This window comes from Cygnus atratus, chromosome 29, assembly GCF_013377495.2.
Source record: "Cygnus atratus isolate AKBS03 ecotype Queensland, Australia chromosome 29, CAtr_DNAZoo_HiC_assembly, whole genome shotgun sequence".
In the NCBI taxonomy this organism is placed as follows: Eukaryota; Metazoa; Chordata; class Aves; order Anseriformes; family Anatidae; genus Cygnus; species Cygnus atratus.
The window spans coordinates 1,312,785-1,326,318 of NC_066390.1; the positions used below are offsets into that span (position 1 = coordinate 1,312,785).

The window sequence follows — 13,534 nt, forward strand, 5'->3', positions numbered from 1 at the left end:
TGGCAGATGCAGGCAGGTTTAGCACTGGGCTGATCTCCTGGAGGAGACGTTTGCACCAGGCCAGAGATATTGCGATGCAGCTTGGGCTGGAATCCATTGCCTAAAGCAGCACCCTTCGCCCCTCCGCCCCCCTCCCGCCCCCCCATGCATTTTGTGGGGTTATTGTCTTATCTGAGGGCACCAGACTCTTCCTAACACCTTGTGCTTGCTTTCAAGCTCGCTGGTGTGCAACTGTAGCAGCCAAACAATAGAATTTGCAGACACAACTTGGAGCTTGCAACTATAGTTATCTATGCTAATTACAGGGTGTCTGACAGAAACATAATAAATGTAAAGGGAGAAGTATAGAAATATGTTTCTTCAGGCAGTATACAGTTCGCCTCTCTGGGTTCAGGCTTGTTTTCTTGCTCTTCTTTTAATTTACTTCTCTGGGAAATTTTTTCTTCCCCTTCTCTTGACCTGCATTTCATATCACACCCAAAACCGAGCTAACCTGGTATGCCTCAGCGTGGCGTGGGGCTTCGTTTCGTGCCCTCCCCGGCTGCTGCAGACAAGCTGCTGTTTGTGAACATCTGCAGTAGGCTTCGTCTGGTGGAGACCTGAAATTTTGGAAAAGGACACCATAACACACTTAAAGAAATTGTTCTGAGCTTTAATTGCACCTCGGAATTTATTGTCTATTACCCGTACCTCCAACACTGGAGAGACAGGAATTCTTAGCAACAAACAGAGGGGGGGGGGGGGGGGGGGAGAAAGCACTTAAGCAGGTAAAAAACTCCTGCAGTGTCCTTTTAACTAAACGCTGATTTTATTTGCCTTAGCTATGGCTCCCATATTGAGTTAGGTTGAAGTTTCCACGTTGATATAGGGCGCTGTGCGTGCAAGTTCCACTGGTCAGTTGCTGTCCTGGGGAGCTTTCCCTGTATGATAACTTGTAAGAAACCCTGATTAAATATGATTTTCGAGCAGCCAAAGAATTTAGTAGGGGAAAAGGCAAAGCCTATAGCCTGCAATCGCGCTGCTGCAAGAACCACGGATGGTATCTGGCCTGAAATTAATCTCTCTCCATATTTATTTACTTTAAGAGACAATCCTGGAATAAATAGAGGCGTCTGGGGGATCAAGAAATATTTTGCAGCCTCTTCAGATAGTCTGCTTTACATTCGTGCAATCTATTGTGTACAGTTTCTTCCCTCTCTCTCTCTCTCTCTCTTTTTTTTTTTAATAAAAGAAAAGGAGGGGTGAAGAAAAGGAACAAAAGACAGAAGGAACTTGGGCAGGCTAAAGAGGAAGGGAATGGGGAAAGACAAAGCAGGGGAAAGAAGGGAACTTTATCCTGGGCTGGGGCTGGGGATGCAGGCGCAGGGGCGTGCTGCTGGCTGGAAGTTGGCGCTGGCTGCAGGCTGACTTTCGTTTCGCTTATGGAGAGATATGAACCAGCACCTCCCTTCCCTGCTCCAGCACGGCTGGAGGTGTGCAGCGGGGCCGGGGGGGAAGGAGCGGCGAGAAAACGCCGATTTCTTTTTTAATCCGAACTTGACAGTGTTAATTGAACCGAGGGAAAGCGGGGGAATGCTCTTGTTCTTTTTTTTTTTTTTTTTTTTTCCTCTCTCCCCTCCTTTTCCCCTCCCCGTGTGTGTGTGTGAGAGAAGGCTCCGTTTGTCTGCCTGTCAAGAGGGGCGCGGTGCCTGCTCGTCCCCGGGCCCCCCGGTGGAGCCCCCGGGCTGCCCCCGCGGGCGGCTCCGGTCCCGGCCTCGGGGTGCCCCGGGCGGGCGCAGCAGCCGCAGCCCCTCTCTGCAGGAAGGCGGCTGCTGCTGCTGGCTCTCAGGCCTGCAGTTGCAGCACGGATGCCCCCCACCCCACCCCCAGTTGCTGCCTTTTCCCTACCATCAGTTTTCTCAAAAAAAAAAAAAAAAATGTATTTTTTAAAAATGCAAAAATCAAAGAAAGCAGTGTCACTTCAGTGAGCAGGCTCTCCAGTAGAGTTTCTTTTTTTCCCCTCCCTCTTCTGTCTTTTTATTTTATTAGGATTATTTTTGTCTCCGTTCCTTCCAATCAGGGGAGAATTTCTCAAAGCGAAACTAAAAGATTTCGAAGTAAGCGGAGAGCTCAGGGCAGGGAAGGGATGCAGCTCGGGCTGAGCACACACAGCACTTGCAGGGAGCAGGGCGAACATGGGAAGAAGCATTTAGCTCCGAAAAGGTGTCAGAAGTCAACTGGCCGGGACAGTGCTCAGACAAAGGCTTGATTTTCTGTAACGTCCTAATTTCCGAAGCGATTTTTTTTCCTCCCTCCACCAGGAATAAAACAAAACAAAATAAAATGCTCCTACAGCTTGTGGACTGCTAGTGTTAGTTTTTCTCAATGCAATTAAGTTTCTTCCCCCTGCAGATTCAAAAGGGGAGGTGAGAGGAAAAGATATTAGTCTGCCTGGAAGGGATCTGATAGTTCACCATCATTTCAGAAGAGGTAATCTCCCATTAAACAAGTATCGAAGCTTTTGTGGAGGCATAAGAGTCTAGCTGGAGCGTGCATAAAAGATGCGAGATAACCTTGTAGCTGCTGAATTCAATAGCAAGGCGTGTTTTAATTCCTGTGTGGATGTTTGCTTGGAGCCACTACTACTTAAAAGAAGAATATCTCAGGATCTTGCTTTCTTTGCCCTGCACTCTGAGTGGACTTTATTCACGTAACTTTGCATTCATCCATGGGGATGGTTTCATGTCGAGATAAGCGTGAAAGGAGAATATTTCATGTGGGTTCACATCGTGTTTTGGGATTCTGCAGCTAACTGGGGAGAAAACGTTGTCTTGAGCCGTGTCTTTAGTTTGCTTTAAGGTGAAGTGTCTCCATCTCTGCTTTGTACAGCTTAATTCTCAGAGACGAGCAGGCTCTGAATGGAAGGGGTTTGTATTACAAGCGCTATGATTTTTTTTGTAGATCCCACAATATGGGGAGTGAATAATTCTATGTGCTGGAGGTTTCCGTGTAAATAAAAGAAATCTTTGCAAGATATGTTTGCCTTTGTGTAATACCAAAATGCACCATCCACGACTAATTTAGTGACCTTGTCTGCTTGCATTAAGGTTACAAAAACTGCTGCTCCTCATTATAACTCTGTTGCTTGGGTAATTTCTGCTCGTTTTGTGGTTCGTCTGTGGTATATTCTGACATATTTTTCCTCTGGAAAACGTCCCCACTGCCTCTGCTTTTCGGTGCTTCTCTCCCTCTGCATGCTCAGTCCCTTTCTCTCTCCCTCCTTCTCTCTCTGCCTTTTTTTCTTTCTCTCTCTCCCCTTCTGCATATACGTCTGCAGACAACCCTTCTTTTGTAAGGATTTTCTTTAGAATATTCCACCAAAGTAGAAAAGCCAAGCTGCTTTTTCCCCTGCACATGTCACCTCCCAGTATATTAGCAGCCTTGCACAGTAAGTATTTTTAAAATGGGAATAGATAAAAGAATGATGACCATATTTTTTTTTTTCTCGTGAACATAAAAATAACCGTCATTGGAGGGTTGTGATTGACAGATAAATTGGTCTCGATAAAGGCCAAAGAAGACATTCTGCTCCTGCAGGAATATTTCCCTTTAAGGGCTCACATAAAGCAGGGGACTTAAAACGGAACGAGGAATAAATTCTGTGGGTGACCGAGTTGATGTCTCTTCCCTTCGAATTTGGAAAACCTTGAATCCCTTCACAAACATCCCCCCCCCCCATATTTTTCTTTTAAAGCCTTCCCTATTTTCTGAGAGGGAAATCTTATTTCTAGCAGCTGCAAGGGCAGCCTGCTGCAGCTTTTTACTCGAATTAAGGTGCAGGATTTTATCTTGGCTCAGCTGAGGCATGTAACTTTGGAGGGTCTGGGGGCTCTCCTCGCAGCATCACGCCTTCTTGCCTGTTTGTGCCCGGATCTGCTTTAATCCCTTTTCTCCTAATGCTCGAATTTCCCATGCAAGTTGCTGAGAAAAAAAAAAAAAAAAAAAAAAAAAGAATACAATTCTGTCATGTGTGTTCATGGGACCTGCACAGACTGTACAGAGCGTGTGTCACTGGTGAACGCTGCATCACTGGAGACACACTGCCCACCCCCTGTGCCTTCCTGCCTGCCTGTCTCTCCCTGGGAGGAACCACCACCGCTTTCTGAGCCCAGACTTTTTCTTGTTCTTGCAAATTTTGACCATTTTCCTCTCTCCCCACCATGTCACCCCAGCCCTATAAAACCCGAGGTGATGAATAGCCCTGGAGAGCCTAGACAATCCAGATTATTATTTTCTTGTTTGGTTTCTTGAAAAAAAAAATGAGAGGTTATTTTTGGTTAGGTATCTTTTTTCTTTCTTTCTTTCTTTCCAGAGAAATAGCCTAACTCCATTCTTTCAGACTCCAATGGGCGTGAGCTATTTACCTACCTGTCTTTCCTTACAAAGGAAAGGTTATTCTCTCAAAATGCAGGCAGGGTATCACGGATTTTTTAACGCTCCCAACTTCTTCAATCGATTTGGTGCAAAAAGAAAAGTTTCCACGCGTTTAAAAAAAACAAAAATCAGAACAATCATGTGCCAACCACACATTGTTTCTCGCTCCTAATACGCAAAAGCGTTCCCATCCTCAGTTACGCCTTATAGCTGAAAGTCAGTCTTACAGTTTTATTTAATGAACGACACATTTATGAACAATCAAATGATCCTCGTAAAAATTTTATTGAAGGACATAAAAACATCCACGACTACTTGCCGAATAATGCAGCCTTTCACTGCAAAAGCTCTTTCCTTTTTTTTTTTTTTTTTTTTTTTTTAAGTGGTGGTGGTGGTGTTATTATTTTCCCTTCCTCTTTTCAAAGGTGCTCCTCACATCTATACATTTTGGTTTTCCTCCGGAAGACACTTATTTTGCAAAGCAGGAATGGATGTGCCTGTGCCCCCCAGATTTCTCAGCTGTTAGGCAGGCTGACGGTTTAGACATCGCTGAAAAAAAAAAAAAAAAAAAAAAAAAAAAAAGATGACAAAAGCTCCGTTTGTGCCTAGAAGCCTCTCCCCCCACGGTCCTTTGGCGAAGTGCGGTGGGGAGCCCAACTCTAAGCCCACTTCGCCCCGCTCCCCTCGCCACCCGAGATATTCAATTTTCACGTAGCCAGCCTAGCCTGGGAGCTGCAGAATCGAAGGACAGAGACAAATTACGTCAAGAAATAGTTCCTGCGCTACCTTCCCGGTTACCTTCCACCTTCCTCAGCCCTGGGGTCGCCGTGCCCGGCTCGGGCAGGGCAGCCCCCGGCCCCCGCGGAGCCGCCTCCCGCCTCCCCCGCTCCGCGTTATTTCCAGCGCTTTTAGCAAAAGCCAGGTCGCATAGGCGCTATTAAAAAAAGACCTGCGGATTGATCCACGCTATATTTTTGGGTAAATACAATCACGTGAGGGCGGGCAGCCAATGGCAAACTGGGAAAGGCTGAAAAAATAATTACCTGCCCTGATTGTTCTATGAGAAGATAAAAAGTACACATACAGTTCATACAATAATCTTATGAATGTAAAAGAGGGGGAACCATGTCGGCTTCTGGCCCCATAAGCAACTACTATGTAGACTCCTTGATAAGCCATGAAAACGAAGAGCTCTTGGCCTCCAGGTTCCCCACCACTGCCTCCCACCCGGCTGCTGCCAGACCTTCAGGATTAGTCCCGGACTGTGCCGACTTTCCTTCCTGCAGTTTCGCCCCCAAGCCGGCCGTTTTTACAACCTCCTGGGCTCCCGTGCACTCCCAGTCGTCCGTGGGCTACCACCCGTACGCCCCCCAGGCGCCCGTGGGGGCCGAGCCCAGGTACATGCGGACTTGGCTGGAGCCCCTCGCCGGGGCCGTCTCCTTCCCGGCCTTCGCACCCGGCGGCCGCCCCTACGGCCTCAAACCCGACGCCTTCCCCGGGCGGAGGGCAGAATGCGGCCCCGCGGACGGCCGCGGCTACCCGGACTACATGTACGCGGCTCCCGGGGAGCTGAGAGACAGAGCAGCGCAGACAATTCCTTCCCCGGAGTCCGAAGCCATCGCTTCCAGCAAACACAAAGAAGAAAAGCACGAATTAGACCCTAGTAAGTCGAAGTCATTCTTGTTTACAACCGGGGAGGCATTACAGCTTCCAGGACCGTACTCAATAAAATGAAATTACCTTAGAGAGCCCGACCCTAAAACTCCAGATATGCAGGAAGATCTGGGGGTTTGAGAGAGTCCGCCTAGCAGAGCCTGAGAGCGAATATCTGTACTTTGTTTTGGGCTGTTTAGGTTATTTTTGCAGGGGGGCTGTTGGCTGCTTTGATCAAATATTCATCACCTTCCACTGGGGGGAATTAAAAAAAAAAAAAAAAAAAAAAAAAAGGAAGGAAATGCAAGGCAGGGAGTGCGTGTGCGAGGGGGCTAGGCAGGGGGAGAACCCTCTTTGCTTTCAAATATTTCCACTTTCAAAGAAGGAGGACGAGCTGCAGCTATCTCCCTGCTGGCTGGAAGTGAACGTGTTGCTGTGGGGGTTTGGGAGGGGAAAGGAGGCTCTCTGAATAAATGCAGAGGTGTCTCTTTATCTGTTTGAAAAATCAAGAGGAGCTGCACCCGTGCAATTGTTCCTAAAATATCCCAGCACGTGGGAATAAAGGAAAAGGTGGGTACCCTGGGCGGGGGGGCCGGGGGGAGAAGGAGCGAGGAGGAAAATTGGGATGGGGAAGGCAAGAGCTGAGTGCGCGCAGGCAGCTGGGGGCAAAAGGCAGCGAGCGCAGGACATTGGACCATACACTTGAAGAAACATCTTCTGCAGCCCAAGTGAGAGAGGGAGGGAAAAAAAACAAGCACCACGAAACCTTGAACACGGGGAGAGGGGGGGCAGCAGCGGGGTCAGGTAACCACCAGCACCACCCGCACCTCCAGACTGCAAGCGGGGACCCGGTCTGCCTCAAAACTGCTGCAAAACCCCCGCTGGAGCTGGGCTCAGCCCCAGCCGTGGGGCTAGCAGGGGGGGCCCGGGGTGCACCATGTGCAGGCTGCACCTCCTGGCCTAACTTTGGGCTCGAAAGGCGTTTTTTCGAGTGTTGAGCTGGGTGGCAGCAGCTGGGAGCACCTTTGTGGCTCTGTATCTCGCTGCCTATCTCACACCTCTATTTATTACATGCGGGCCGGTGCCAGGCACCCTCGTGATAAAAATCAGGCGAGGAATCAGGGGGCGAACGCCTGCCTTTTGGCTGCCAGGGAGCTCCCTAAAACAGGGAGAGAGCGAAGGAGGCGAGCACCGCTCTCCCTGCCCAGCCGAGTGGGGCTGTGCGAGGTCCTAAAGGCTAGGAAAAAGCTACTTCTGGGAGCCAGGGGGGCACCTCGAGTGTCATCTTAAGATATTACAAAAATAAACTGGACTTTCCAGGTCTGTGAAAGCTTCGAGGGAAAGTATTGGAGAGCTGAGGTTGTAAAAAGAGTTTATGGGCCTATGAAATGGTGGGAATTTTGACTTTTTATGACTATGTTCTTAGATTACTGCTAGTAGCAGTCATGTGGATAATTATTATTTTAAACCCATTGCTACAGTTTTATTTACTGAAACTTTTATGTGAGAACAGCAGCAAAAGAAAAGGAAATGACCCCTCCAAAATAAACAGATTAAACTCTTCTGAAGGTCACTTAAAATATTTAGGTAAGATCTGCTAATTAAACAGGTTTCTTTCTATGGACACGCCAGGACGTGGAGGGGGGGAGGGAAGAAAGGCAGCTGTATACATTGATTTCTTTTTCCAAAAAAAAAAAAATATCTTCTTTCTCAGACAATCCCGTCGCAAATTGGATTCATGCGCGCTCCACGAGGAAGAAAAGATGTCCTTACACAAAGTATCAGACCCTGGAACTGGAAAAAGAGTTTTTATTCAATATGTACCTTACACGGGACCGGAGGTACGAAGTAGCCAGAGTCCTTAATCTCACTGAACGCCAAGTCAAAATCTGGTTTCAGAACAGGCGAATGAAAATGAAGAAAATGAATAAAGAAAAAACCGATAAAGAACAGCAATAAAGTTGGCAAAGTCCAGTCAATGAGAATCGAGGGTGGAAAAAAAAAAAAAAAAGAGGCTGTTTTTGGGGGTTGAAATGTTTCTGACTTTGAATGTGCGGATGAATGTTTAGCATTATAGGCAAACACAGCAAGCGTTTTGGGACACGAGTCTTTTCTAAAATGCAACTAAATAAAAGAAAGATGTTGGGGGGGGTTGTTTTCTCTTCCTTTCTTCTTCCTCATTTTTTTGTTTTGTCCTCCTCAGAAAACAAACACAAGAAGTACTTGAATTTTTTTTTTTTTAGTATTTTATTTCATAAGTTAAACTGATCCAGTATTTTTATTTTTTAATTCCGTGAGCTCGTGAGTGAATATTTTGTACAAAAGAGAGGAAACAGAGAAAAGAGACTGAAGGGAATATGGCTCAATGATGTTCTGTCATGGTGTTGAACGTTTCTGCTGTACTTATTTGTGTATTTTATTCTCGTCTCAGAACCGTTCTGTAATATTGTTATGTTCGCTATTGTAGAGCAGCTCTATGTAAATATACCTAACGTCACGGAGAAAAAAAAAAAAAAGAAAAAAAAAATCTCATCATGGAGGTGTCTTTATTCAGAGCCCTCTGCAGAGGAGCAGCCCCGGGGCTTTGCCGGTGCCGGTGCCGCAGCCTCGGCGGGGTGGACCCGGGCATCCCCCGCAGGCAGAGGAGAGCGGAGCTTTCTGCTTCCTTCCCCAGCACTTTTATATTTCATAGTACCATAATAAAAGGCGCTGAGGTAAGGGTTATATGTGCCATCAATTTTTAGATTGGGATAATTAATTGTACTAATTTATGACCCCAGGCAATCGAAGTATATGTAAAAAGCCTAAATATGGATGCTGGGAATAGAGGAGCTGGCAAAGGCATCCGCTCTCTGCCATCCGCTCAGGGGGAGCTTCTGCGATACCGATGGGTTGCCAAAACTTGGAGCACTGCTGGAAGTGCTGCTCCTCGCAAGACAGCCGGAGCTGCCCAGGAGGAAGGGGAAAAAAAGAAAAAAAAAAAAAAAGGATTAAAAAAAAAAAAAAGGCTCGGGTGGAGAGGAGCTGCGGGAAAGAAAGAGCAGGGGAATAAAGCAATGCGTGGTGGCGATGCGGCACTCTGCGATTTTTCGGGCTAAAAGACAAAAAGGCAGATTTCCCTCCCTTGGCCCTACACGGGGAGGAAATAAAAAAAAAAAAAAGAGGGGGAGGCTGTTGGCTGCGGAAAGGTCAAACCCCACCGTCCTGCCAGGGCGAAGTGGGTCGGGGCTTTCTGGAGCTGCAGGGGCTTGTGCAGAGGCGAGAAAACGCTGCCCACAGCGCGCTAGAGCCGGGATTTATCAATGGCTCCTTCTCTGGGCGCTTTCCAGGCTGCTGAATGAGAAACAAGAGGCAAGAGATTGTATAAAAAATGAGCAGCGAGGGATGTTTAATCATAAAAACTTGTTATAGGTCCCTTTCTTTAATGAAATGAGTGGAGCAGCGTTTTAATCTTTCTAATCAAAACCAGATCAGGCGAGCAAGATACGTTTGTCGCCCTCGTCCCAGTTCCTCCGAAATAAAAAAATCTGGAAGCGATTACTTCTGCTGATCTCATAAAATATTGCTCTTTAATATTTCTTGCTTAAGCATTTGGAGGTTTTTTTCTCTTCCCTGATTTGTGTCCTCGCTTTTAAAGCGGGCTCTATTTTTGTCACCGGCGGGGGACAGGCGCACCGCGGTCTATCAGCGGAGCCATCCCTGGAGCAAGGGAAGCTAAAAGCCCTTTTACAATCCCAGTTTTGTGCTAGGTCTGTTTGGAAAACCTTAACGAGCGCAATGAAATGGTCAGGTTAGAAAACATTTTAGCAGAGTGAAGATTTATGGACCAAAAAAAAAAAAAAAAAAGAAAAAAAGGAGGGGGGGATCTTTCTACCTCGTGTCAATTCATTTTTATTATTGTTATTTTTATTATTATTGTTATTATTAATATTATTTTCCCTCCCGTCTGCTTCTCTGTCTGCTTTCATCCCGGCTCGAATAACGGATGAAATCTTGCAGGTTTGAGAAGCTGCTCGCCCACCTCCTCTTGGCGAGAGGAGAGAAATCTCTCCGTTTTATTGTTATTAATTAAGAGAAAATCCCAATCATCATTTGGACAGGACTTTGGAGGCAGTTTCGGACCCGGCTCTCTGGAGGGGCTTGTCAGGAGTGTTTAGCGATGTTGAAAAGACATGATGTATGGAAGTTCATTTTGGCCCCCTTTCATTCAAACGGATCTCATTTCCAGTGAGACCACAGCCTGCTCCCTCCCTCCCCCAGCCCTCCCCTCCCTCCCCAGCCTCTTCCTCCCTGCCGCAGCCTCCGCTCAGCCTCCGGTCCCATTAGAGCCGACGGGCAGCGGAGGAGATGCCCCTTTGTCTGCACCGAGCTGCTGCCGGGGCTTTCTTTTGTTGGTGGTGGGTTGGGTTGGGTTAAAATCCTGCCGCAGTTTTAGTTCATGTGCAAGGCCCCCGGTATCCTCACCCCCCGGTGCAGGGTTGCACCAGTTATAAAATGCCATTTGGCCCTGCTGGGAGGCTGCGCTGGTGCAGCTCAGCCATTGAATTTCTCCGCCACCGCAGCCCTCGCCTCCTCCAGTGGAGAAAAAAACCCCAGTGTGGTTTAAAATAAATAATAATAATAAGATTAAAAAAAAAAAAAAAAGGAAAGAAAGAAAAAAAAAAACAGCAACCGGCCATCACCGAGCAGCACAGCTCGTGGCCAGCCTTTCCCCGGATTAATGCATCAAAATGCTCCAATTTCGGCATTCTTTGACATATGGCGCGTGTGTGCAGACGCATACTGATACAGCTATTGTGTGCCTGCGCTGGTGAACATGCACATGTATTTCTGCCCAGGGAGAGAGGTAAAGATGTGCTTATGGCTCAGCCCGTGCTCACGGAGATAGAAATATGTATGTTTAATATATGTGCGTGTCTATAAGGTCCTCGGGGTGTCGGGTGCGTGTGTGGTTTGTGTGTGCCGGGTTTCAAATCTGCCCTTTTGTAAGGCACACAAAACCGACAGGACCCTACAGCTGTCCATAGGTACATTTCCGCAGCCAAAAAAATGCCACTTTTACAACTCTGTTTGTCTCACTGCTATGCGGGGCTGAATAGGAGCGAACAAAACAGGACCCTAGATCTGGCTAGACGTCTGGCTTTAATTGCTTTATGGTTTAAATAAGGTGGGTGCTCTTCTCTTTGAAACCGGATTATTGGAATGTTTTGTCTACAAGCTACAAACAACAGACCCCCTCGGACGAGGGGAGGTAAAAAAATAAAATAAAACCCCAACCCCAAGCCAAAACTGATAAAAGCGGGGAGGCTGCGGGGGGGCGGGTGGCACATCTGGTGGGTTTGTTTGGCCCTGCGTGCGTGTGTACACACATTGTGCTGCTTTTTTTTTTTTTTTTTTTTTTTAATGGGTGAAAGACTGTGGGGGGGGGGGGAAGGAAAACAGTCTTCCCCCCCCCCCCGAAAAAAAATCCTTGTGTTTATATAGTGCTCCCTGCCGCCGCGCTGCGCTGCTGGAGGCTCCGTTCGCCCCCCCGGGGGAAATAGGAGGAGGTGAAGGGGGGGTCAGTTAAAACGCAGAGCCCGGGGACCTTCGGGGGTCTGCAGGGGCCCCCCCAAACCGCCCGGGGCGCTGCGCCCCACGGCGGCCGCGAGATGGCGCTGTTGCCCAATCTTAGCGCGGGGCTGCGCGCCGCGGGGAGCGCGTCCCGCACCCGCGGCTCCCCCGCGCCCGCGGAGCGGCCCCGCGCAGGGTCCGGCTGGGGAGGGATGGAAGAAAAGGAAAGGGGGGCACGGGGCCGCCTGGCTTCACCACCACCCCCTCCCTCCGCTTTGCACCGCGCTGAGAAAAATATAAATTGCTTTTTTTTTTTTTTTTTCCTATATATATATGTATATTTTAACGCGGAGCAGCGTTCAGGGCTGACATCTGACGGCGCGGGGAGCGCATAAATACATAAAAATGCTTGCAGAGAAATTGCCTATATCCAAGCGTGTTTTTTTATTATTTTTTTTCTCCTTTATTGACTCACGTCACGTATCTCTCCAAAGCCTCTTCCTTTTTGGGGTGGGGAAGGAGGGAATGACATCTTCCAGTGAAGGTCAGGGCGGCGGGGCGGGGGGGGTGCATAAAATAAACTCCGGGAGTGTACAATGAAGCACCTAAAAGTACAATACAGCCGCACCGCTAACGCCAGAGTGAAGCACATGCACCCGCAAGGCACATTACCCCACACCCATCCACACCTCCAAACACAGCCAAAACAGTAGAGACAAAGAGCAGCACTTTCCCCAGACACTAAATGTCAAGATATTTCCTTTAAAATGAAGTAGGCAATCGCATATATCTTATTTCATGAAATCTGTAAAGGTGGGGGGGATCCTTTCTTTCACAGTCACTGAAGGCAAACATTTATTTCCCAGCCTAGGTATGATTCCGGCTGTTGAAATACTCGGTGCACCTTTGCTTACTGCGTCCGGGGATAAAGGTTTGAAAAATGCAGCATTTCTTCCCGATAGCAGCCCGAAATGCCCATATCTGACAACTTTTTTTTTGTGCTTTCCCATCCTTCTATTTGCACAGCAGCGTTTATTGCATGGGCAGGCACTGGGATTTTAAAAATAGAAATGCTATTGATTAGAGGAAGAAAATAGTTACCTCGACTATTAGCTGTTAATTAAGGAGCCTCTGTCCCTAGCCGCCCTTTTCTTCTGTTTTGGGGGGTTTCTCTAGGGAATGGGCAACCTGGGGAAGGGAGGACGAAGGTGGGTGCGTGCTGGCAAAATGAATATGGTCATTGTGCCGTCCTTGAGGTTATTCGGGTATGGAGACTATTTCTTCACAACTAACGCAGCTTGTTTTTTAAAAGTATTTTCACAATAGGCGATGGAAAAATCACTGTTCTCCTGCACAGCTCATTGTCTGCATACGGGGAGGAAAAACCCAACACATGTAGCCCTTCTGAAGGGAAAAATACACCCCCTATTTCTGAAAATCTAATAAAGATGGACTGAGCAGCTACTGTGCCTTTTCCAGTTCTTGGGAAAGGAGCTGCTAAAAAATCCAGTTTCTGTCTCACCAGAGGGTTGAGCCACCCCGTGCCTCAAAAAAATCGAGAATGTGACCTTTGCTGAGAAGAAAAACACCTAAAATCACCTCTGTAAGCGCAGCTGAGGTGGGATTTTCTCCCTCCACACTTGAAATCAGCCAGAGTTCCCCAGGTCTCTTCTGAAAATAATTAGGCTGCTTTTTGTGGAGGAACATGAGGGAAACATTTAAAGGGCTGTAGACTTTTGAAGGAAACACGGGGACTGGTATAACACTATGTCATTTACAGACGTGGGGTGGATATTTTTGGCGGCTCGGGACTCTACGGAAAATATTCCTTTGCGAAGTGTCTCCCCCCCCACTCCCCTACCCACGCCTTGAAAAATTAAGGCGAATCCCGGTGATTTGAGGTGATTTTTTAATG

General features: G+C 47.6%; 1 protein-coding gene across 1 annotated transcript; it reads left to right on the forward strand.

Moving 5' to 3' along the window:
* The first annotated feature begins 5,538 nt into the window (after positions 1-5,538).
* On the forward strand, positions 5,539-8,450 carry HOXC9 (homeobox C9). The gene is made up of 2 exons (XM_035571743.2): positions 5,539-6,076; positions 7,781-8,450. Exons 1-2 carry the CDS (start codon positions 5,539-5,541, stop codon positions 8,023-8,025), a joined length of 783 nt encoding a protein of 260 aa, XP_035427636.1. The 3' UTR covers positions 8,026-8,450.
* The last annotated feature ends 5,084 nt before the right edge of the window (positions 8,451-13,534 follow it).

Bases quoted from the DNA above. Each gene is read 5' to 3' on its own strand.
- HOXC9 (XM_035571743.2), top strand. From the start codon at position 5,539: ATGTCGGCTTCTGGCCCCATAAGCAACTACTATGTAGACTCCTTGATA. The intron at 6,077-7,780 runs GTAAGTCGAAGT...CTTCTTTCTCAG, and splicing joins AAAGCACGAATTAGACCCTA to ACAATCCCGTCGCAAATTGG.